Source organism: Pseudopipra pipra, chromosome 6 (genome assembly GCF_036250125.1).
Source record: "Pseudopipra pipra isolate bDixPip1 chromosome 6, bDixPip1.hap1, whole genome shotgun sequence".
Classification (NCBI taxonomy): Eukaryota; Metazoa; Chordata; class Aves; order Passeriformes; family Pipridae; genus Pseudopipra; species Pseudopipra pipra.
Genome location: NC_087554.1, coordinates 31,709,303 through 31,736,404, shown reverse-complemented (window position 1 = coordinate 31,736,404; position 27,102 = coordinate 31,709,303). Strand labels below are relative to the sequence as shown.

Sequence of the window (27,102 nt, the reverse complement as noted above, 5' to 3'; positions counted from 1 at the left end):
TTTAAGCTCACTTAATGACTGGCAGCAATGGAAATTGCAGAGGAGAAAGCAATTAGTATCCTCATCGTTCACGATGAATTTGAATGCTGTAATATCTGAACCCTGTCTGTACTCAGAAATCATACTTGATGTTACTTGGAGCAGTGATGGACATCAGACTTGACTTTTCCTATGCAGACTTTATCTTCTGTCTAAAGCCTTCAACAGTTTGGTTATGAGTGACTTGTAGAGATATGGAAAGGCAGGACTTATGCAGAAAATCTAAGGCATTTTCTGTATAACTCTCTTCTCCCCTTTTTCAGTTGAGTAAATAGTATGTGTAATAATTTCAAGATATAATATAAGGAAATAGATCTGTGTAGAAACGCTGACAATTGGAAGAAAAAGTCCCAGTAATAGGGAGAATAATACAAATGTGCATTTGATAGCTGTCTACTGCTTTACAATAAATAGTTTCTTATGTGATTTCCATTTCTGTAGGACTCAGAAGAGTAGTGTTGTTGTGCAGAGCCAGCAGGAGGTCATTAATTGCAGTTACATTTTTAGGTCTGAATTGTCACTATCAATAATACTGCTTCATGAAATGAAAGAAGCCATATCTGCATGTGTCTGGGGAAAATGTAATATTTATCGCTATTTATAGTACATGCTGTTCATGCATCTTCTGTATGTAAACTATTCTTTACCAGGATTTTTGCAGGATTTAAAAAAGTAATTTCAATGAGTTCAGTGTGGAACAAAACCTCCTATTTTTCTCCATCAGTACCAACTATTGCGCCATCACCCACTTTTTATTACCAGTCATGAACTGCAGAGACTTTTCAAACATGGTGGCCATAGAGCCTGTGTGATTTGTGAGGTCTGTACATGCACATTTAATTTAAAAAATTCAATTTCTAGAATTGTATTTGGATGCTTTTAAGACTATGTAGTAGCTTAGTGAAATACTGAGCAAAAAGCATATCAGGCTTCAAATATTTAAACTCATCCATATGCCTTAGGCCACAAACAAGAAATCATAGAATATGATGATTGATGGCTGTTAATATAAAGAATACCATCCCGGTGATGGTAATTCTGCTTGGTCAACTTAATTGTTAAGGTGAAGGACACCTTCTTTCTAATGTTTATGTTAATAACATTAAGGGGTTTTGTTGGATAAAGAGGGGGGGGTTGTTCTTGATTTGGGGCTTAGTGGGTTTTGCCTCTAAATTGGTAGAAGGAATATTTGTCTTTTGGAACAAGTCATGACACCATTAACACATTGCATTTTCTGTTACTGATTTTGAGAACATTTTTCTTCTCCTTATTTCAGGTTGGGTGGGACTATATCTGCATACAAGATAGTGCCAGACGAAATAGAAGAAATCAAGGTACAGTATTATTGCATTTCAACACTGAATTTCTTTGTTTGAAAAATTACAGAAAAGTTACATTAAAAAGCCATACAATTTCTTATTTTGAAGTGTATTATGGGGGAGAGGGGAAATTGTCTAAAGTAAAGTTGTTAGATCCATATTTACAAATCTAAAATAGAATTTTAGTAATTTCTACCAGTACAGTTTACCTTCAGCCTAAGTTGATTTCAGCAGGATTTTTAATGCCAGAAACTTGTGTAATTTAACACATTTCTGTTTTGTTACCAGAAGAGAGATGCAGGACTCTTCTGGTAACAAAACTCTGGTGAACATTGAGTTATATTTTCATAACAAAAATAAACATAGTGTCTGTCTGCTTTTGAGATCAAAAGCACATCCGTATTTTTCAATAGTCTTAAGGCAATAGTATAAAGTCATTGGTACTCAAAATCATTACAAGCTCTTTGATTTTGAGTAATGACAACAATAAGTTCTGAAGTTTGCCTCCAATGTAATGTTCATTATAACAAAACTCACTTTAGCCAAGTCCACTCGTGGAAAGTGCATCAGCAATTTGTGTCAGTTTTGTTTTTCAGTGGGGTGAAAGATGGGTACTGGGTGGGAATTTGGCTTAGATCTGATTGCATGGTTTGTGTAGCTGGTTCTTTGTTTGACTGTTAGTAGGTCAGTCTGACATATTGCTTGCTCACTGTGATTGCTTAACCCATTGTGCTGTTTCATATATAGTCATTTTCAGCTGTGCAAAGAGAATTAAGAGTAGTTTTAAAATCTTGTAAAGGGAAGTGATTGCATAATATCTGATGTAGACATGACTTTGCAGTGTGTAAAGTGGTGAGAATTTATTCCTCCTCAATTAGAATCAAATGCACTGCAAGGAAAAACACTGACTGCCTGTATCTGCATCAGTCAAAGTTATCACACCATTGTGATCAAAATTTCTTTTTCTCCTTCAAGATGCACGGACTCCCTTATCCTGAATTTTCAAGGGGAACATGATTTACTAGGATAGATCCAATGTTCAGACTTTGGTCTTGGACAGAAAGAAAGAAGGTTTTCAAAATTTATTAGCGTTACATAGTATTTCCATGATGTTCAGAGTACTGCTCCAAAACTCTTTAAAAAATTACAGACCCTAAACCACAATCTTGTCCTTTTAATATAGGGAATCCAATCCCACTGACATTTTGCTAATGTTGAAGATAAAGAAAGCTCATATATCTGGCTTCATTGTTTAAACTGAGTTCAAAGAACAAAGAAAAATGGAATGTTGGAAAATAAGAAATAATTTTACTTCTAGGAACTTAACACACAGGAATGTGGTTTTACCTGAACCTCCTAAGGAGACTTCTTCTGAATTTTCAGCTTTTTCTTACTCAGCTGGTGTTTAAGTGCTTGAGATCCTGGAAACAGCAAAGGATGGGTTACTCATTGGTCTCAGTTGTGCCAGCAAATAAGTGTGGAGGAAGGATTGTATTATTCGAAGTCAGAGCTATTTAAAGTGTTGGGGAAAAATCCCTTCCTTTACTTGTTCCTGGTAGCTGTTGTCTTGTTCGGGTAATGGGTTTTTGATGATGTGACTTAGGTCAGCCCACCTCTCACACCTTAGATGACTGAACTTCTTAAGCTGCAATACAAAAGGTGTTATTTGTATGAAACAAGGCACTGCTGGAAGATGCTAAGACACGCTAGCAGTGAGTATAATGGACAAACATATACCGAATATGGAAAAGTATTATTTTGCATATACATATTTTAAATGGCAGCTGAAAAGCTGGGAGTCTAAGTGTCCTTCAGTAAATATAGGGAGTAGTTTTAACTTCTGAAAGATTTTCCCAGCAGATTTGAGTAGAAAAAGGAGAGAGGAGAAATAGAAGGCAAATGAGCTTACTGGAATGTTACTTTCAGAGAGAACATAATCTTATTCCATGCACAATTGTTCTGTTATTTTGCCTCACAACTATCCCTCCTCTATTTAAACATGAAATCTTAAGGGGGTTAATTTGATGGAATAGGCAAAAAGAATAGCTCCATTTTTAAAATCTGATTTAACTTGATGGGTTGCTGAATTATATTTATAGGAATTGTAATATTCATGTTTTCTGATAGTCCTTACAAAGTAAACTGCTTGCTTAAATGGCAAAGGAGGGTACTTTATCAGACAGAGAGCAATAATTTCTGTGGCAAATAAAAAGAAGTCTCTTAGATAGTGTCTGCATACGAAAGGTGGTAGATTAACCTCTTCTACAGCTCAAAATGACATATGAGGAAAACCGATTTATTATTTTGTTAATTCATGTAATTACATCTTAGGTAGAACATCATTGTAAGCAGAGGCTGTATCTCTGAGTTTATGGAACAGGAAAAGCCTTAATATATCTGTCAATGGAAAAGTATCATTCGAAGATTAATGAAGCGCATGTTTCTAAATGTATTAGTAATTTTCAAATATCCTATATTTTATCTGTGAGAATTTATTTGTCTGTATTGCAGTACTACACAAATTTTAACATGTGTTTATAATGTTTCCACTCTGGAGTGTTTAGAATGTATTTATTTTTGCATATGAGTGTGATCTCACTCTGTGTATATATGTACTATGAGACTTTATGTGTCTAGAATATTGTCTGTACATACGTGTGCCTATTTCCTTGAATATCATCAGTGTTGGGTATAACTGAAGCAGTGGATCTCACTTGCCAAAATTAAGTAATGTGTGGCATCTTATAGGCATATGGATGAGGGAGGAGTATTTATGGCAGAAGTGATAGCATGTACCCTAACTACCCTCATGCATTATACCAAGGTTAGGAAGAATTGTGTGGAACCAATCACCACTACAGTTCCTCAGCATCTCTATCAGTGTGAAATGAAGTGTCATGTAACTTACCATGCCTAGATTTTTGTCATAGGTGCTTAGGTTTCCAAAGTGAGAGCACTCAACAGGTAGCCCTATTAAGATACCATCACAGGTTTCTCCGCTGAAAACTCTTCTAGAAGGTAGATGCATCTTCTGTCACCTTCTATCAGGATCTTCAGGACCAATGCTTCAGTAAGAGAAGCTTTCAGAGGAGGAACACCTGAGTGAATGCCTAAATGGATGTACTACCATCTGCATTCTTGTCATTCCTCTATACCAGTTAAAGCAATGTCACTTCATTTTCAGTACCTGCTGGTTTTAAAATACTTCTGGAACTGACGAAGACAGTAAATGTGGAAATTGCAACACATTTCTAAGAAGGTGTCACTGTTTTGACTTTCTCTAGACTTCTATTCTCATCAGAGTTATTTAGTCCTGTAAGCAAAAGCTTTTCAGACTTGCAAAAATGCACTGTCAGATTTCAGCCATGCTCCTCACCCACTGTAGTAGTATGTTGTGCCTAAAAGAGAGGTCTTCTAAGCCAAATGATTTCGTGTGCATAGGGCCTGGTGAGCATATCAGGCAACACTGGTTTTGAAGAACATCGTCTAGTTGGAAATTAAAGCAGTTGCATTCAAAAGAAAATGAAAAGCAGCAACCTTAATGTTTCTTTATTTCTAGTTAATGACATTCATGACAAAATACAATTTTGTTTACAGTATGAAAATTTTTCTCAAGAGTAACGAGCAATTTATGACTGATTAGGGAAAGTTTGCATGGTGTGCCTGTAGATAGTTTTATGTCAGCAGTAGTGTCTTATGGTAAGAAATGGTCTTTTTGATTGCAGCATTCTGTCATTAGAAAGGAAATACATGATGTAGTGAAGGATTATTATTCTAGAGGAAAACTCAATGAGTGAGAAGACCACTCATTAGCGGATTTCTAAAAAAATACTTGGTTTGCTAGGATTTGCAAGTCAACCGCAAAAGGAATTAAATTGTTTTGTGTTGGGGTTTTTTATGTGCTTTCCCACATGCTTTTCATATAGGCATATGCATGCATCTCATCATCTCAAGACCAGAAATTAATTTTGTAGCAGGTGTTCAATTCATGAAAGTAATATGCAAAAGAAAGACATTGCCATTTTATTTCATGCGTATAATATTTGTGGCATGAGACAGATATTCCAGTGTAGAGAAAAAGGTTAAATGGTTGCCTCCTATGGTAGTTAATTTTAAGAAATCTTGTTAGAAATATTTTCTTAGTACTGATTGTAAATTGTAAATTTAGATGTAAAGTAGTTCTGGAGGAAGGTGGGAATTCTTTTGGTTCCATTATCCACCCTTTCTCACAGAGTCACACTTTATGCTCCTCAAAGAACACCTGTAATTCTTCTGTAGGTGCTCTTTAAATGAAAGTATATGCATAAAGTATTAAAGGCTACATATAAGACGTACACAGCTTTCCCCCTGAATAGTGATAGGATAGCTCTCTTTTTTGTTTTGAAGCATTTGTTAACTTAATAGTTTAATAGGTGAAAATTTTTTTCATGAATAGCTGAAATGCATTTTTCTTAGATTGTCTTTGATCTGTGAGGCAACAGACTCCAGTGATAAAGATCGAAGAGTAAAAAAAGATAAAAAACTGTGAGGGAGAGGGAAGTAACCAGAAGGGCAATGGGGAATACTGTATCTTCTTAGAGATGAGTTGCTCTAGATGACTTAGGAATTCATGAGATTTTTACTTTTCCACATAGTCATATTTAGGAACAGCTTGTGAACAAAGTAAGCTGATTTCACTATAAGCTGTATTTCAGAGCAAAACTGGACTCTCTGCCATCAAAAATATGTAACTTTAAAATGACTACAAATAAAATCAGTCTATTCGGAGACTTTCTCAAAATTATTTGGTTTTTTAACTTAATGGTGTCATATACCTGCAAAATACTGCATCCCAGAATCTTTTTGCCGGTGACAGTACCTGATGAAACTCATGCAACCTTTGTGTGCAGCCAAGAGACACTGGCCTTGATCCTTCAAAATATTTTCATGTTTGCCAATGTGTGCCAAAAATAAGTAGCAATTTGTCAACAAGTGCTGGTTTGTAGTCCTATATAAAAAAAAACCACGAATGAGAGAAAGGTACTCATCAGTACTGTGGTGGATAGTCTGTAAGAACAGAATTGTACCTCAAAATATTCAGTCTTCACAAAACTGATTTCATATCTTGATATTGGGTGGCGGGGCAGCATTTAAATATTTCGTGCATCTTCTACAAAATCAACAGTGCATTACATAAACAAGGAGATGCACTGTCATCCCAGTTTTGCGTAGGAGTTTGTCCTGTAACTGGTTTACTTCGTCATAGTATTGATGTTCATCTGCTAAGTGTATCAGCATTGGCTGAGGACCTCACACAAAGTTTCCACAAGGTTTATAATGGGAGACACTAGAATTTGATAATAATACTGAGATTATTGCTCTATTTATCTGTTTGGATCCAACACGAACAAAAAATAGTTTTCCCTCTCAGAGTTTTTTGAAGAGACTCAAGCTGTTTAAAGTATATACATCCCAGTGTTTTCCTCATTCTCAGGTTATAATTACTAACTCACGGCACAAGAGGCCTTATTAATTAGCCTTACATGAAAGGGTATTATCAATTGAATGTCTAGCAAGTATTAACAAGTAGCATCTCCATAGACTCTAAAGCTTACAGATGCAAGTTGAAAAAATTTAAAGGCAATTTGTTGTGGTCATGTATTATTCCATGATTAGATTGCTAGTGATGCTGGACTGTGAGTTCGTTAAAACTGAGAGCTTGTCTTTTAACTCTCTTAATATGCACTCAGAATCTGACTGTCCAGTACACAGTTTCATTGTGCTCCTGCATCCAGGAAAAGAAAGTTTCTAGAAGCTTTTGCAAATGCTCTAACTAGTAACAAAAAATTGACACAGATCTCAATTTAGTGTATGAAATCCCTGATAAACTTGCAGATTTGGATTTCCTGCTTCTTGGGTTTTCATGATTGAGAGTTTCTTATGGCCATGAATCCAACAAGGACAATTAAGAAGTGAAATGTGTTAAGTTAAAACAACTTTATCTCATCATATTTCCCTGCAATTAAAGTTCACCTAATGTACACACAGATTTCTTCCTGAGTTCATTTCCAAATCCTATATTAGCAGAGTCAATCACTGACTAGTATTCTTTTCCAAGCTAGATATGACAAAAAAGTGTAAATTACATCGTTTAAATGATAGAAAGAACTCTGAGTTTTTTACTTGCTGTATAAACCCATAAATGATGTTACAGATTTTGTTGTTTCCATGCTGGAGAGAATTAAAGGCTTGTGTGTGAGATAATCTGACAAATTGTCAAAAACTTTATATAAAACAAAAAATTACTTTCCTTTAATGTCTCTCCATGTGTATGCATTCATGCTACAAGCTAGAGATTTTCACCCCTTGTAGTATTGTTAATGTACTCTTAGTCATGTATTTGTGCTCCATTCTTTTAAGTTCTTGTCTATAGCCTTATATTTATATTATATTTATATTTATTATATTGTATCATATTGCTTCTAGTTGACTGTGATTTCATTGTCTGTTGTGCTATGTCAGTTTTTCTTCTAGTCCTTTCTTGATCTAAGTTAGTTTTGTTTCTTCTAAGTCTGATTTTGCCCCTTTTTCTGGAAAGTGCAGTCTGTATTACACTGGGTTCTGGGTCTAGGCTTTGGTGCCAAGCCTGGCTGTGCAAGCATGAACCGCTGTGCAGGCACACTCTCATACCAGTGCAAATATGAGTGTTTCATAAGACTGTCTTTTCTATTGTGGGATTTTTTTTTCCACCTATGAAACCATTAGTAGTTGTGAATATCAGTTTTGACTTTTGGATTGTTTCCGCTCTGATAGGTTTGAGACTGTTTTTACTTGAAGGACATGACTCTTCTCAATACTATAGCTATTGCTATCTCAAGTTTTTGTATAGAAAATCCTTAGGAAATACTCACTGAAGGGGCTTTTCATCTATTTCTCTCATCTTCCAGAGATGATGCAATTACAGACCCTCAACCAAAAAAAATCTTTACAAAAGAATGTAAAATGAGAGATGGCTGAAGTGTCTATCACTGTTCCCTGATTATTGGACAACAGGATTCAGCTCTGCCCTTGTGGATGTTTCCGGGCATTTGATGGGATTTCTTTTAGGTCCAGGCAGTTGCTGACATTACCAGTATTACAGATTAACTCTGTTCTTCTCTGCCTTACTGCTTCTTTACTGTTTTGAGAGATGTGGGTGATGTAAACCAAGTAACTGAGAGGGGAAGCTGGGTATCTGCTCTTTTTGACATCTGGCACTGAAGAGGCCAATTGACTTTTCTTTCTTTAGAAGAGATATGTGGGGGTGGCCGAAATTTCTTTACATCTGTTAGTGATTTAACTCTGATCTTTATTAGGACTGCTGAATGTATCAAGAGCATTCCTCTGCTTTTCTGGCAAGGGCATTAAATGCCTAGACTCTCTAGATAAAAAAGTATACTCTCTAACTTTCCCTATGAAAATAGGAATTGTCACTTCTTGTTTTCTTGCTGTCTTCCATCTTACATTTCATGGGCTTTGTGGCCTCACAGACTTAGTGGCTCTAGAAATAGCACATGAGACTACCTCACCATGCTACCTTACTCTTACAAGCTGTCTTGAATATGGACAATGCTGAAACATTGTTATTAATTCCTGTTCTAATGTGAGAATTTAAACAAATGTATTTTATGTTTTATTGTGTAATTTATGAACATACAGAACATACAGAAATTTAGCTTGTGCAGATCATGGAATGTTGCAGCATGGAGAAGGGAAGGGCAGGAAGATAGTCCATCCATTTAAGTTGAAATGCCTTGCTAATGATACAGTATTGTTTCAGTAATGCTATTATTTACTTTCTAAAGCAAACAGAATAGTTCTTTAGTTCTCCCACAAAGAGAGAAGAAAAATAGCTGAAAGCTAATTTACAAGACAGACCAGTATATTGCTCATCCTTCAGGCATTTCTGATTACCTTGCATTTAAGAGGAGATAATAATGTGTATCAGATTTTTCATTACCACAGTCCTGTTTGTCTAGTCAGTCTTTCTTTATTAAATACATTAGAAACAGGATTTTAAATTTCTTCTTGTTTTCCAGGATAGAAAACATCTCTGCCTGTGACCATAGTAACCAATTTGTCTAACTTCCTCCTGGCTTTCTTTCATTTTCCATTTTTTGCAAACTACGTATCTCTGTACCAGCCATCACCTGAAACCCGCTTAGTTCTTGGGGCATCTGCTGACCGGCTCTAACACAGACTTTTTTACTTTTCATCTGACCCCATATACTGGGAAATGTTTTCAATGCCTTTTGTTCTCACTGGTAAAGTCACTTCTTAAATGCAATGTCACTTTGAATGAGAGGAGGAAACAAAACTCAGCTTCATTAAGCAGCAAATAGCTTTTGGCAAGTATATAAGTAAGTCAAGTTTGTATAAAAGCCCTAATAATTTTCCATGTGACCTGTAACATTAAGTTTTGGTTGGTTATATTTAGCCTATAAGAATGTTTTCTGATGATTCTTTTTTGAGATCTATGAAGGAAATTTAATGTTGTCCTATCATAAGTGATAATATCATAATTAGTTAAGGGCTTGACTGAGTTTGAGATCTACAGTATGATCTTTCCTTGTGGTAAATAGATTTCTGAAAGTGGTTTTTTTTATGATTGTCACAATAGGTAAATGCTGGTCCTGTATATATGGGAAAAAAGGAGATCAGGTTTTCTTGGTTTTGTTTATCTTTCTAAAAACCCTTCAGGTTCCTGCTGGTCCTTTGTATATAGGGAAAAAAGAGATCAGTCGTGTTGTTGTTTGGGTTTGGGGGGGTTTTTTTGTTTGTTTGTAGTGTTTTCTTAAATAACATTCAGGTTTTATAGCTATTCACAGGTAGTGTCTTAGTGAATTATGAAAATTATTATTTGTATAGAAATGAAGTATTAGTGCAAATAAGGACATCAAAATGCTAATTGGTTGACAAACCATCTGATGAAATTCAGGGAAGGTTAATGTTAAGTAATGTGTGTAGGAGACATAGAAAAATCCCCAATTTGCATATAAAATAGAAGTCTCTAATTAGACTACTGTGATCCAAGAATGATCCTGAGAAGTGTACTAAGGTGGTTACTATTAGCTGTGTGCAGGAGCAACTGAAAGGGGGGGGTGGGAGCCGGGGGGGGGGGGGGGGGGAGGGAAAGACTGAGGGATTATTAGAAAAGGAACCAAGACCAGAACGGTAAACCTTTTCTGTTATGTATGAGCCTCTGGTGCCAGACCATATACAGTGGCATGTGAAGGGCTGATCCCCTAATTACAAAAATGACACAGTAGGACTGAAAAACATTTAGAGTCAGATTATAAAAATTATCTAATTTATAGAAGCACTTCTGTATGAGGAACAGATAAAGAGATTGAGACAGAAAAGTCCAGAAGTGGCACATTTGGTTGCATTTCAGCAACATTCTTACTTATTTCTACTGCACTTTTAAAATTAACTCTCATGCCTAATTTATGCAAATTGTAAGACTGCCTGAAAGCAGGCATCAAAGTTTTGATTATATGTCTTCCATTGGTTGATAATGTACTGATTGTAAGGAAAAAAAACCCACACAGAGCACAGCAATCATGTCTCTATCAGAAACCAGCTTAATACAGTGTATTTTTCTGAAAAAGATTTGTAGCTGGTAGACTGCAGATAATTCCACTAGAGTACTGTAGTTTATTTTACTTTCATAGTATGTTTTCTAGATATTTTTTGATGTTGTGTTTTAATGTCTTGATTGGAAACCACAGTAGTAAGACACTAAAAATTACACAAGCCTTCCTGTGATATGCAAGCTTGCAAACTGTATAAATAGTGATGCTTAGTACTTCACTGTGTGATTACACCTAATTAAACTTCTCTGATGATTAATTGTTTTTTGTGGTGCCCTAATCCTATTAGTGACTGTCATACGTAAGGTCCACTGTCTAAAACAGAATATGAAAGATATGTTTTTAACAGAAAACCAACCAAAAACCTCCTTCAAGGAGGCATAAAGGAATGATGTAAAATAGTATTGACATATTGAACCGTGTGGCTAGAGGCATTTTATTTGCTCAGATGCTTTCTCTTATCAGATGCACAAGATTGGTCTAGATGAGATTTCGTGCTGATGGGCTGTATCTGAGCACAGATGTGAAATGGAAAGTTTTAAGTGGATTCTATGTTTTATTGAATATGTTGGTTAAGTGGCTCTTTTCATCTTTGACAGTGCACAGAGCTGGAATGTTGTCTTAAGTGGTGTCCTAAAGGCTTCCACAAATGGTGTCTTCTAGCTAAATAAAATCAGAGCAAGGTGTGAAGAGACAAATTTTAAAAATGCCTGCCTTAGTCTTAGCCACCACATCCCTGGTGCCAAGAACTGAATTATCTTGAATCACGTCTGTGTTACCAAGTTATGCAAAGCAATAAAATGCATCTATCTATAAAGTAAAGCATGTGGTGCTGGAGATACAGCATCCACGTAGTATGTACTTCAGTATGTTTTATTTCAAACTGCTTCTAGCATTATTCTGTGTGCCTCTTAACAGCTGGAGTGGATTACATGTTCTGCATGTCCATTTTTCAAATAAGTTTTAATTGAAAGGATTCCAGTTCATATACTCAAAGGCTACTTTGCAATATGAGCCAAAGTCTAGTAAGCAGAGGGCTATATAAAAGTGCAGTGCTGTTTTGAACTAACAGGCTATGGTAGATGTGTCCCAAGCCTCCAGCACATGTACTCTCATAATACAATATATCAAGGTTACAAATGTGAAATTAATAACATAGTACCATCGTTACCAGTGAAACACTGTTGTCTGAGCTAAGTAATTAAAAAGTGCCCATCCCTCCTGGCATACTATTAAAAGGAAAAAAAAAAGGTCGTCTAGACCAGTGGTCTCCAAACTTTTTAATCATGTAAGGAATTTTAATCAGTAAGGAATTTTTGAGTACACACTCTCCAATATAAGTATATTCTAATATTTTCTCCCTGCACCACAGTGGATCATAGAATCGTTTAGGTTGAAAAAGACCTCAGAGATCATCCAGTCCAACTGTCAACCGAGCACTGCCAAGTCCACCGTCAAATCAATTCCCTAAGTGCCACATGTAAACATCTTTTAAATACCTCCACGGATGGTGATTCCACCACTTTCCTGGGTAGCCTGTTCCAGTCCTTGGTAACCCTGTTGGTGAAGAAATTTTTCCTAATATCCAATATAAACCTCCCCTGGCTCAATCTGACGCCTTTTTCTCTTGTCCTGTCACTTGCTACCTGAGAGAAGAGGCTGACCCCCACCTCGCTACAACCTCCTTTCAGGTAGTTGTAGCGACCAATAAGGTCACCCCTGAGCCTCCATTTCTCCAGGCTAAACAACCCCACCTCCCTCAGCCTCTCCTCATAGGACTTGTGCTCAAGACCCTTCACCAGCTCTGTTGCCCTTCTCTAGATCTGCTCCAGTACCTCAATATCCTTCCTGAACTGAGGGGGCCATAATTGGACACAGGATTCAAGGAGTGGCCTCACCAGTGCTGAGTACAGGGGGACAGTCACTGCCCTGGTCCTGCTGGCCACACTATTGCTGATACAGGTCATGATGCCATTGGTCTTCTTGGCCACCTGTGCACACTGCTGGATCATGTTCAGCCGGCTTTTGACCAGCACCCCCAGGTCCTTTTTTGCTGGGCAGCTTTCCAGCCACTCTGTCCCCAGCCTGTAGCACTGCCTGGGGTTGTTGTCACCCAAGTGCAGGACCTGGCACTTCACCTCATTGAACCTCACACCTCGGCCCATCAATCCAGCCTGTCCAGATCCCTTTACCCAGTGAAGAGTGCACCGTCCAAGCCATGAGCAGCCAGTTTCTCTAGGACAATGCTGTGGGAAAGTGTCAAAGGGTTTGCTGAAGTTCAGGTAGATGACATCCTCACTGTTTTCCTCATCCACTGAGTGGGTCATCTTGTCATAGAAGGAAATCAGATTAGTTGTCATCCTGCATGCAGCCCACTTTGGGGACCACTAGTTTAGACTACTGAAATGATTTACTGGTTCAGAGAGCATCACAACAGTAAATAAGGAAAACACACCCTGATTAGCTGTTTTCTGGATTGTTCAGTACTAATCACTCTGTAGATAATAGAATTCTTAAGAGGCATTTTAATTTCTCCCATATTTTTGGTTTACATAACTTTGGTTTTAAGTGAAGTTATTTTCTTCTGTGCCTGTGTAGTGGGTTGATCCTGTCTGAATGCCAGGCACCCACCAAAGCTACTCTGTCATTTCCCTCTGCAACTGGACAGGGAGAGAAGATATAATGTAGGGTTCATGGGATAGTTCACTCACCAAATATCATCACAAAACAGACTCAAATTGGAGATATTAGTATAATTTATTACTAACAAAATCAGAGGAGGAGCAATGAGAAGTTAAAACAGATCTTAAAAACACCTTCCTCCACCCCTCCCTCCTTTCCAGCTCTACGTCTTCCCCCTTTGGCAGCACAGGGAAATGGGGTTTAGGGTCAGTTCACCACATGTTGTTCCTGCTGCTTCTTCAGGGGAATAGTCCTTCCCCTGCTCCAACATGGGCCCCCTCAGGGTCACAAGTCCTACCAGGAAACATGCTCCAGTGTGAGCTCCTCTCTCCACAGGTCCCTGCCAGGAGCCTGCTTCAGCATGGGCTTTCCACAGGTTCACAGCCTCTCTCTTGGGCTGCAGCCCATAGAAGAGACCCATGCCAGAGCAGATGGATCTCTGCACCCTGGTGGTACTCCATGTGCTTCAGGGGCCAGCTGCCTTACCATGGTCTTCACCATGGGCTGTAGGGGAATTTTAGCTCCAGCACCTGGAGCACCTTCTTTCCATCCTTCTCCACTGACCTTGGTGTCTGCAGAGTTGTTCCTCTCACATATTCTCACGCCTCTCTTCTCTGTCCACAATTACATCAGCACAATAACTTTTCTTTTCTTAAATATGTTATCACAGAGGCGTTACTATCATTCCTGGCCCAGCCTTGGTCAGTGGCATGTCCGTCTTGGAACCAGCTGGCATTGGCTCTATCAGACATGGGGAAAACTTCTGGCAACTTCTCACAGAAGCCACCTTTTAGTCCTCCTGCTACCAAAACCTGGCCATACAAACCCAATACAGCCTGTCATAGTTTACCGAAAATCACAGCATTCAAAATTTCATGTGAGGTATTTATAAAATTGCAAAAAAATCCACAGAAGTTACTTGAACACATTTAGGATCTTCATGGAAATACCCTAAACCATAGGTTATTAAAAGGATCCAGGAAAAAAAGGTAGGAAGAGGTCTACCCCACATTTAAAATACTGTATCGCAACAGTTTTAAGTAAGGAGGTCCAGTTCTTAACAGGCTGAAAGGAATTCTTCCTCTGAAGTCTGTTTCTGTGACATAATAAAGAAGCTTTCCCAAGAGCTTGCTCTGTTTTTTTTTGGTTTTTGTTTGTTTGGGGTTTTTTTCTAAGATATAAAGTCTTACTGTGTTAATTAACATTGATAACCACTGTATTTTATCTGCTGTTTAGTTTATGTGATCCATAGTTTGTGGAACTATTTCTCTTCATGGCTTTTACATAAAGGAAATAAGAAGTGATGCCACCAGGTAAGAAGAAGATAGATGTGAGAGCAGGGTGCATCTTGGGTGGAAGCATCAGATTCCTAAGGAAATGGGGTTGATATGCACAAATTATCTCAGAGAACTATGACTGTAACAAAAGCCAATTATTTTTGCTGTGGTGTGTGGAGACAACACTGATTATGTTTTTGACTGGACAACAGTAATATTTATCTTTGGATGCAAGATTTTGTATTTTGCCAAACAGAATGTTTTGATAATACAATACATATGATGTAATTTGTTGTGGCTGAAGTCACAATGTTTGCTCTCCTGGATTATCTTCCATACTCCTTATGGAAGTATTTCTTAGCATGCAGCTACCTAGGCAAGAAAAACAATTCTTTTCAAATTAAACAGATATGTAAGAATAATTTTCAATGTCTCTCCTTTTCATTTCCCCTGTGGTTTTGATATGTTATTTTTCTGGATTCCTCCATGATAAAATAGCTAGCATTTTGATATTATTTTCTGTAATTCTGTACTTTTCAATTATTGTAGGATTTCAGAAATTCTGTGACTTAATTGTCCTCAGGGAAATGTATAAGGGAGACAATGCCATCAAATCATCAGAGTTCACTAGGGGTGGAGTGGTTGCGGAGTTTTACTTTTTAAAATACATTCTTATAAAACATATACACAAAGATTTCCAGGACTGTTCTGTCAGAAACATTTGTGTTCAGTTTCAGCTGCATCATCATTATGACAAGATTAGGTGGAATGCTAAGATTGCAAAGGTAACACATATATTCACTTTCACCATTTCTGCATAGAATGACATTTCTATTTTCTCTTATTATTTATAACCTGCTTCATTATTGTTGTTATGCTCTATCAAAATACCCTTGATTTTAAAATTACAAATACTATAATATTTTAACTGTGTTACCTCAGTAGCATGATGACATAAACTTCTCTATTAGGCTGATCCCCTATGGAAATTTTTGCTGCTCAGTCCTGTCATTTTAAAGGGTTCTTCTGCATTCTCACCATTTTTGGTAGTTGAACATAATTTGAAATGAGTGAGAATTACCTAAGATTTATCACTCTGGAATATGAAAGTAAGTATCTGAGGATATCTTATGAAGATAAGAGCTTAACATCAAGATGTTTTAAAATTCTTGTTCTTCTTTGATAAAGCAGAAAATAACCCTTCTTTATGTATTTGGAGCAAGGAATGTGTTCTATATTTTTAAAAGTATTTCTAGGGAATAAATGCTATATAAAACAGGCAGTGTGTAAAAATAAAGCTGACTGCCATTTGGGACACTGAAGCTAACACTTGAGTTTTACAGAGTATCTTGAGGCTCTAAATGACAGCACACAATTATCCTCAGGCTGTTTTGAAGGAAAGATGACTAAAATCAGGGAACTGTAAAGAACTGCTTTACATACAAAAGCTTCAAATGCCTCTAAGTATTGTTCCAAACCGTGAATGCTTCTGTTGGTGAGAAATCGAAAGGGATGGTTGTGTTTCAAAAATAAAAAAATGAGTATTTGCATGTTATGGTCTAAGCGTAATTAAAACTTTTACATACATGATACCCTTAGCTGACTTCTGAGAGACCCAGCAAAAGAAATAAGAAATCAAAGCTCACAGATAATGGAAAATTATGAGTTTTCTTAGGATGAAGTCTTTTCTGCAGACCTAACCATGGAAAGTGCTTGCAACAAGCATTCTGGCCTTTCAGCCAATAGTTGATATACAGGCACCAAGCTTTATTCATGACACAGTTCCCTACATTTGCCCTTTTGTTTTAATTAAAACAACTGAGCTAAACCTCATGTATTTTGGCACCCGGGCACTTTTACAGTGTGTTTTTATATTTAAATGTTTTATATGAAACAACGTACAGATTTTAATGCGATATTTGTGTGTGCACTTTCAGAATATTCTGAATTTCTGTATTTTGTTGTGCAATTTTAATATCTTAAACCGTTTAAAAAACAATCCTATATTTGGACAAATAGTATTTTTGCAGAGTCATAGTATTGCAACAGCAAAAACTGAGCTAATTATGTGTAGTTCACCTAACACCATGGCAATCTCATAATATACAGACTGGGAAAAAAAGGGAGATCCTCTCTGATGGAATAAACAGCGAATTTCAGACTAGTTTTTATCAAAAAGATTTTTTAATTCAGTCTGCTAGATCTCTACCAATGAAAACAATACTGGACGTATTTGAGCACTTATATTGCCTTCTGAGGATAGCTAAATAATAGGGAAAGAAAACCCGAGGAAATATTCTAACTGTCCTTTTGAATATTGAATGCATTTTGAATAGATATGAAACATGAAATTAACATGTGATCAGCTGTCTTCAAATTTGATCCCCTTTTGTTGTCTTAAATTAAGAATCTGTTCTGTCGTAGAATCATTTAGTTTGGAAAAGACCTGTATGATCATTGTGTCCAAGTGTAAACCTAACACCACTGCCAAATCCACCACTAAACCATGTCCCCAAGTGCCACATCTACGTGTCTTTTAAATACCACCAGGGACAGTGACTCTGCTGCTTCCCTGGGCAGCCTGTTCCACTGCTTGATAACCCTTTCGGTGAAGAAATTTTTCCTAATATCTGATCTAAACCCCCCAGCACAACTTGAGGCCATTTCCTCCTGTCCTATTTATTTATTATTTATTCCTTGTTACTTGCAAAAATCGACCAAACCCCACCTCACTGCAGCCTCCTTTCAGGTAGTTGTAGAGAACGATAAGGTTCCCCCTTAGCATCCTTTTTTTTGAGGCTATACAAGTCCAGTTCCCTCAGCTGCTCCTCATAAGACTTGTGCTCCAGACCCTTCACCAGCTTTGTTGCCTGTTTCACATCATCAGCAGTCACAACCTAGTTCTTCAAAATTAACACATTAGGCACAAGTTTTTCTCTGACTGCACACCTAACATTACACTTAAATTACTTCAACTTGTAGGTTTCAAAATCAGGAATAAGATTCAATGCATCAAGCCCACCAACAAAAACAAGTTTACTTTATAGAGATGGTGGATAATAGCTTACCAATGCCAGTAAAAAATAAAAATAACAAAATCAATTTAAAATTGAAATGGTGGTATAAGCAGTTAATTTTAAATGGTTCTCTAGATCACAGCTATTTCTCTCATAGAAAACTCTCCATGAAAACCATATTTATCTCTCTTCCCCATCATAGATTATCTGCCGGGAACTGAAGGTAACATCCAAAGTACAGAGTTGCAAAAGAATGAAACATTTTCCTATCAAACCTCAGTCAAACACTGAAATCTATCCAAAGAACAGAGATTACTGATGAAATTTTTTCTACAAGTAGGTCAGTGAGAAATTTAATATCTCCCTACAAAAGCATCATTATAATAGAAGGAGCCTAAAAGCGTGAAGCATGTTTATTTTGTTAGCCTGCAATTATTTCCTGAGCAAAATAGTATTCTTTTGTCATTACTGTAAATTAGGATGGCCAGATGTTAACTTGCTAATTAACACATTCAGTTGAGTATATTTAATTGAAGTGGTAGTCTGTTTTCCTGTGCCTTAGTTTTATCATGGTTATTATTCGTTTTACATAAAATACATGAAATTCAAATTTCCCAATTTCAAGAATATGGAAGAAAAGGAGCTGTCTGACAAAAAAAAATGTTTTATTGCTGTTGTTTTTTAGAGTAGAAAGCTATATGCTTCTCATTCAAATGAAATATATTTAGTGTATCCAATGTCTTATAATGTTGTCTTGGTGATATTTTTAAATTTGTGTGACAGACAAAAAATGCTTAGTTTCCTACTAAAAATATTTCTACTTTTGGAGTTAAACAGAAGTGGAAGCTGAAACAGCAGCTAAAGACCTAAGGGACTTCTAAATGATCTGTGACATTTAAGCAGGAATAGCTACAGTGGCTTGGAAATTGGCTTAATTTTTTAGATTTGATCGCTATGGGTGGTTACAGCTGCAAAACCAAAATACTGTGCTTAGATTCATGGGTACAAATGTAAAGCTTCTTGGAAGATTGCTGCTATAGAGTTATTGGATTCCTGCTAGACCTTATATTTAACCACAAATTTATAACTGTTAGCAGAAGAAAAAAATCTTTGATTTTTTTTTATGTCTTCAAATATCATAGGTTTTACTGGGCCCAGAGAGAAAACTTAGAGGACAGAAAAGACTTGGGTAGTAATTGCGAGGAGAGAGCAAGGGCTTCTCCTTCTGTAGTCAGAAGGGATGAGTGTTGAAATGAAAAGGAAATTCTCTGTGACTCTGTGTGTGTGTGTGTGTGTGTGTGTGTGTTTTATACTGGGGCAGGAAAGTGAGAGAGGGACGTGCCAGATGTGTTCTGGATCTCAGTGAGAAAGGCCTGACAACAAATAGCTGAATAAAATACCTGCTTTCGTAAAGCAGAATAAGAGGAGGAATATAGATAGCAGATAAATCTTACTCCCTTCAGATGCTGGGAACTGTGTGTTCGTGCAGCAACAAAACAATCTGTGGCTAGTTTTCTCTACTCCTGAGAAATTCTTGCTACACTTTTAGATAAAGGAAAACCATGCTGGTGGTGTAATCACCAGTACTGAGTGGGAGCGCCTACAGGCTGCTCCATTGCAATGAGGTGGATGAGTCTGTCCTTTGGCCAGAGGGGTTTGTGCAGCATGACACATCCTTGAAAACCACACTGGGCATAGTGCTCAGGGCAACCTTCTGTGGGAACTTCTGGGGAACCATTATGTGGAATGCTAACTCCTTGATGTACAATGGTCTCCTGGTCAGGAGCACTACAATATTAGAAGTGTTATAAACAGAACATTGTATGGTCCCTAATTTCGAGAGGATGTTGCCCAGTTGTTGCTCACAGATAAAATGTATTACATATCTTCCTCATCCACTAATGCCACCTACTCTCTCTTACTGAAAATACTATCTGAATGACTGTGCTGCCTGTGTAGGCTCTTCATCACTCTCCAGCACTAAAGTGGCAATTGTCTCTACATGGGAAAGCAGTAGTCCAGAGATAACATATACTGCATGCATCATAATCCTCAAAGTAGAATGTGTGGGAGATGAGACAACTCTTTGAAAGGGGCAATATGGTATTTTTAATTATTGAGATGATGCCTTTATTCTAAGTTGCATTGAGCAGTTGACTGTAATGTGAATTGAACTTGTCCAGAAAGGTAAGTTTTGCAATTAAAAAACCAAAAACTACTTATATAAACTTTTTCATGTAACAGACCATATGTTAGAATAATGGTATATAAAGCAGGAGATACACAGTTGAAAAGACTCATTATTTCTTATGCAACTCTTCTTTGAACTATATAAATAACTCTGGATTCTTGTAAAGGTTACTCCATGTGTCTTCTTAAATTGTATTTAATGTAAGATATCATCATCATCATCATCATGGCTAGGTTTCGCAAACGAAGATTTGGGAAGGACTCTACCCACATTTGCTACAATGTAAGATATATATTATTTAAAACAACAAACAAGTACTTCCTAGTCCAGAGGGCTTTCTGTGGTTTCACAACTCTAGAAATGACTCATGCTTAAGCAAGAAGCATTCTGACCAGTGGCAGAGGGTCTATTTGGAGGCTTGTCACTAGCAGTGTCTTCCAAGGTTCAATATTTGGGCTCAGTATTCTTTAAATTATTCATGGATAACTTGGATGAAGGGGCAGATGCCTCCTCAGCAAGTTCACTGATAATACGAAGCTGGGAGGAGTGGCCAATAGCCCAGAGTGCTGTGCAGCCCTTCAGAAGGACCTGTGTTGGAGAGATGGGCGGAGAAGAGCTGTCTGAAATTCAACAAAGACAAGTGCAGTGTCCTGCACCTGGGGAAGAATAACCCGGGACACCAGTACAGGCTGAGGGCCAAGTTGCTGGAAAGCATCTCTGTGGAGAAGGACCTGGAGGTGCTGGTGGACAACAAGCTGTCCATGAGCCAGCAGTGTGCCCTTGTGGCCCAGAAGGCCAATGGTATCCTGGGGTGCATTAGGAAGAGCATGGCCAGCAGGTCAAGGGAGGTGATCCTGCCCTACTTCTCAGCCCTGGTGAGGCCTCACCTGGAGTGCTGTATCCAGTTCTGGGCTCCTCAATACTAAAGAGACATGGAGCTCCTGGAGTGGGTCCAGAGGAGGGCAACAAAGATGATTGAAGGACTGGAACATCTCCCTTACAAGGAAAGGCTGAGCAAGCTGGACCTATTCAGCTTCAAGGAGATATGACTGAGAAGGGACCTCATCAATGTCTGTAAGTATCTGAAGGGAGGATGACAAGAGAATGGAGTCCGGCTCCTCTCGGTGGTGCCAAGCAGTAGGACAAGAGGCACTGGGCAGAAACTGATGCACAGGAGGTTCTGTCTGAATATGAGGAGGAACTTCTTTCCTGTGTGTGTACCATGCACTGGAACAGAGAGATTGTGGAATCGCCCTCCCTTGCCCAGGATTGTATCCAGACAGTTCTTGAATATCTCTACAGCAGTCAAGAGACTTGATACAATCACTGCAAACATTTATGAGGAGAAAGCATTCTATACTTCTCTCAGTCTGATACTGCTGATTAGTATTTCTTTTATCATTTAGTAAGTGAAGTTTGGTATATGTCCTTAGAAAAACAAGAAATGACAAGTGGTTCTGCTTAGAATTGTCCTTTCTGACTCCTTTTATGTATTTCTTTGAACTTTATGTCCTAGTCAACTGTAGCATTTTCAGACTGGGTTGAGCTTCTTCTGTGAAGCAGTTGAGCTTCTGTTTGCCCATTTTCAGCAACTTTATCAAATTAGGAAGACTTCTTACAAAGTTATCTCCGGTTTACTTGGCTCAGAAAGATATACATATTTTATTTTTATATACCTATAATCTTTAACATAAAAATAGCGATAGCATATCTTTCTTTATAGCACAAAATAATTTCCAATAATTTAGGACCTTAGAAACAATGGAGATTGGAATACAAAGAATTTTGTGGAAGTGCTCAAGGTTGTTTGATATTCTGTATATTATTTTGCCTGAGAGATTTCCAACACCATAAGGGCATGTTTGAACAACCTCAGTACCCTGACAGGTTTTAGTTTCCTTTATACCAGCTGCAGAAACAATTGGAAGGTGATCTTGAAATCTATTTAAGATTTTGAATGCTTTTATTGCCACCTGACTCCAAGTAATTTTGTTGTTAGGATGTATCAAGAAAAAATTAGCATCTTTTAAAAACATATCAAAAGAGAAATGACCAGAAAGTTTCAGCTCTTAGGGAAAGAAGTCTTTCTAATGTGAGTTGTTCTGCATCATTTTTCTCTGGAGTAGAATAGTTGGATTGCAGTGGGATCATCTAATGCTAAGACACCTCTGCAAGCTGCGATGGAAGCAGACGATGGCTCATCAAATTCTGTGGTAACAGCTTTTACCCAGTATTATGTAATAGTTATAATCCTTTGGGCATATAAGAGAGATTCTGCAGGGACTGAATCCTGAAAAGGTCTTCCCTTTGAAGAGAATGGCCTTTTCAGTTCAGTAATGGATTGTTTTGTAACTACCAAAGGTTTTTTCACTACATTTTACTCTTTGTATGCTTATACTCACTTAGGAATAAACAGTAACCTAATCAGCAAGGCAGCCTATTACTAGTTCATTCTGTTATTCTTTTAGTCTGCTCTATCTTTATGAAAAAAAACAAACCAATAACGGCTCATAGGGAAAAAGCTTTTTTCTGTAATGATCACAATTATTTATTTTTCATTGCCTTCAGCAGCTGTCAATATATTCTTTGCATTAAGAACCATCAATGAATCTGAACTGATTTTTATCCTTTTCTTATCGCTTTTGAGAATCATTTGCAGAGTCTCCAGGATTACTCCCACTCAACAGATAATGGAGAAGTGCAGACAATGTAATCAGTTCCAGAATACTCTAGTCTTCTTTGTTTTCTTGCATATACCTTTCTCTTCATTGTTTGTATGCCCTATCACAAGAATATATCAGAGCAGGATGTCCACATCTTCCTTATATTTAGAGAACTGAACGATATTGCTTTGTTTTGGATGAAGGGGCTTCTTTACTGGTGGTTTATCTTCTGGAAGCTAAATCTAACATTGATTATTAGACCTGGAAGGTCACTTACCATCTAAAATTGGTACTATCATAGATCACAATAAGATCATACCTTTAGTTGTTAGACCATATGGCCTGTACATGCACTAGTTGACTTGAAACATCTTACGTTTCACTTACGCATTATAATTATATGTCAGAGAATTAATACAGCTGATAGATGGTAATCTCAAAATCTCTCATCTGGTAGAAGGATCCACTACAAATATGTAGAGGTGTCAGTTAGGCTGGCTTCTTTATTGCACAAGAGGAGCATCCTTAGGATATTCTGTGATTCTAGTAAATGTTACTAGGCAGTATCAGAGTGCTGTTTCGTATCCATACACCGATGAGCAGAACAATGATTTTTGAGTGAACAAGCACCATCATAGTGCACTGTGTGAGCAAACAAGGAGGTGCTAGATCCATCTATTTTGTAATTACTCTGTCTATGGAACTGATGTGCTTGACTTAATATGATTGTTACAATCCATTATCTTCAGGATCTTCAAAATATGCTGCCACATCTTCTTAACAGCTACTTCTCTAAATATAAATAGGCAATAGTATTGCCAGTATTATTCACCAAAGACTAATTAATCTATGATAACATCAAGAAATGAAAAGATGTCTAGAGGGAAAGAACATCTGAGTTGGTAGGGAGATACCTTTTTATTTTCATGCATTTCAGATCAATGCTTATCTACCAATATCCTTATTCTATTGTGGTTAAGAAAAAGCAGTACCTGAGTCACTACAATCACTCCATTCTGACTTGAACAGTATCAGTACCTGAAATTCAGGAGCTTGTGAGCATCTGTTACAGTCCTTTTTTCTCACATTGGTCGTTCAGACCAAGAGACTCATACTGAGGCCTCAATTTTCATGCACTGAAGTGTAATAACATATTTGACTATTTAAACAAAATAAACATATTTTGGGTACAAAAGAGTCCATGACCTTTACATATGCTACAAAATGGCAATGGTGTCACCTTGGGGGAATCCATTATCTGTGAAGGCCTTGTTTCTCAGTGCTCTAGAATATTAGAGTTATTGGAAATTCGCGAGCCTAGTATACATCCAGCAGTTCTTTCCACACTTCATTCACCAGTTTGGTTGCATGTAAATTGTATTAATCCTGCACTGATTATCAGGCTTCCATTTAAAGTAGAGGAGTTAACTCAAGTTTGGAATATTAATGTGATTCTTCAGAGTGCTATTTGTTTGACATAACAATGTTCTTTGTTGCATACAGAAGGCAGTGACCCCTGATATAAGTGGCTTTGGCTCTCTTTACAGTCCTTTGGAAGATAGATATGATACTTTAGACCAAATCTCTACATTTCTTCCAAAAGTTTGGATTTTTGTTTAAACCAGTTTATTCACCTGCTCTTCCACTGGTCATTTGTCCAAAAGTAAAACATTTACTGATCTTTAAGAGTATGTTTTGAAGACAGATGTCTATCGGGGATGACAGTATAATCCTTAACTGGACAGAGAGAGAGAACAACTGAGATTCCATCCAGGCCCATTTTAGTATATTCTTTAGAATTTGATAAACTAGACTTTCCCAAGGAAATTTCTGTGAGGAAACAGTTGACCTTGCTGTTTCATTTAGGGGTATTCTTTAGAGGACTTAAGTCTGTACTTTGCAATACTGCCTGTGCTTCTGCTAAAATATACTCATTGTTTCGGCATGTCATGCAGATGCCTGGCTTAATAGAGCCATGCAGCAATTTTGTTTGGATTAGGCTTGCAAAATGGTTCCTTTTCTTTTATGATGCATTGATTGTAAGTTACCATGATTGGCACACATACAGAGAAGTATTCAGTAAAGACAAAATTGTGGAGTTTTTTGTTTTGTGATTTTACCACGTTCTGGCAGTGGGTGTAGTCATAAGCAGCTGTGTCAGATTTCTTTCATAGTCTCCATACACGCTGTGTTTCAGCTCTTCCCTGGCTTTTCTTCAATCTGTGTCAAGTCGAAACATTAATCAATCTCTAGGGTAGTCAGTTTTTGCTACTCTCCAGAGTTATGAGCAGAGCCAGTAGCATGAAAGTATAATCTAGACATGCATACTGTATGAGAAAACAGTATTGTCTGTATGGTATGGTTTTTGCTGCTTTGATCTCAGCCCTTTCAGAATATTTGTTCCATGTTGTTCCTTTGATTTGTTTCTGTACCTTGGTGAGGGTACCAGGTTGCTCTCTCTGAGTACACTGATGTTCACATGTGTCACAACTCATATCTTCCTAACAGCTGATGTATTGAATTGTTCATGACTGATGACAGTTTTCCACTGTTCATGCAGTGCAAAACCACTAATTATAGTGGTTCCTTCTCCCCTTTAGAGCTCTGAAATTCTTACTTCTGCTTACTCCTTCTGGTTGTGTCTATGAAAGTTTTCTCAGCCAACTACCGAAGTACATGGGTCCTTATGGGTTTTATTTTACATACTACCTGTATATGGCCAGACTGTGTGTTCTTCAGTCATCCAGAAGTCCTTCTTGAAGTGATGCCAAAGTTACAGAGTAGCTAGGAAATTAGTCCTTCAGTAATAATTTCCAGATCTTATGTTTCTTTGATTGAATTTTATGCTTTACTTTCTTCATTTCATAAGGCCTTCATAATTTCCCTTCAAAAATCCAAATCTTCTACTTTGTTTCTTTGCTTGTTGCACTGTTTGAATATCAAAAAGTTTGGCTGTCTTCACACAATGATTGTTCAGATGGCTTTCTGTCTCTGAGTGGACTCGAGGAACTTCACATGGCCAAATCAAATTCTGTTAGATCTCTGGGCAAATGTAGTATTGGTATTGTATGGTATTTAGGCATTTGCTGTAAGGCCATTGGAATTCTCTCTTTGCTTTTTCCAGCATTGTGTTAGACTAGTTGTATCCAGGGCTGTTTCAGCCTTCAGTGGACTGATGATGCAGTTGTTTGTGGAATCCTCAGGCCTTCTCCTGGATGGGAAAAGGCAAAGTTAACTGATCAGAGCGAGTCGTTTTGGGAATGTACATGCAGACTCAAAGAAGAAAGGTTACTTGTCAGTAACTGGTGTTCTTTGAGAGGTACAGTCTGCATGTACATTAGTCTCCTACCTGCCTTTCCCCTCTTTCTGGATCTCTTTCAGGTTTGATTGTGCATTTAAGAGGAACTGCAGTGGTGGCGGATGCACTCTGCCCTGTGTGTCAATGCCTCAAGCAGGAAGAGGGGAGGAGTGAGAGTGCCCCTCCCGGGACACTCCAGGGCAGGCCACGAGCCCACCCAGTCTTAGAGTATATGTATGGACTAAGTGTCTCAAAGTACTGCAGCTGTTCGTTGGTAGGTAAATTTTCTTTACTGTATTCTCACAGGTAAAGCAGTAGAATTTCTTTTAAAAACAGTTTCGTTCATTGACTCTGTAGATTATATGCATGAACAATACACATGGGGGGAAATTTATGCCACAAACTGCATTACACTGAGTAGCTCCCTGTCTCGCTAACGATTTCAACTCTTGTCTTTCCCCCCATCCTAACATTTTTAGATATTTGAATATTTTTGCTCTGTTCAATTTGTCATTTCCACTAAGAGCTACACCAAAAATTGAGATCATATAAGTTGTAATATTATTTAAAAAATAAAAGGAAATGTCTTACACAACTGTAGCTAAGTGCAGAAAGTAATATGTAAGATTGTATGTACTGTTAGAAAGTGAAGCTAGAAACTGAACTGGGTTCTGTAAGAATCAATTATATTTTTACTAGAATATTTTTCTTTAAAACTTTGTAGTTGCAGAAAAGCCAGCATTTGAATTTAAACATTTTTTCCACAGCTGGCTTCCTCATGTGTTTTTTTTCTTTTTAATCACAGAAACCTGGTAGTAATTTTTTAATTCACTGCACTTCCTGCCAATTAAACAAGTAGATGTGGGATATAACCTGGCTTAAACTGGAATTGTAGTTGTCCCTGTTTGCAAATACGTACATGCAAATTCTGGAAGTGGTTATTTTCAAGTATAGTTTCTAAGAAGTGCAGGTTATATGAGTTGAGGGCTATTACAGAAATATGAG

The 27,102-nt window shown here is 37.5% G+C and overlaps 1 protein-coding gene across 26 annotated transcripts in view; it reads left to right on the top strand.

The window, feature by feature from the left end:
* GPHN (gephyrin) overlaps window positions 1–27,102 on the top strand; it is a 284,198-nt gene that overhangs the window by 117,806 nt on the left and 139,290 nt on the right. For 25 of the 26 annotated variants that reach the window (XM_064658384.1, XM_064658383.1, XM_064658388.1 and 22 more), the window contains one exon: window positions 1,316–1,373. In XM_064658384.1, the coding sequence (XP_064514454.1) occupies window positions 1,316–1,373 (58 nt within the window). Of the gene's footprint in view, window positions 1–1,315; window positions 1,374–26,314; window positions 26,372–27,102 lie in introns of those variants that run through there. The other variant, XM_064658391.1, reaches the window with a different exon arrangement.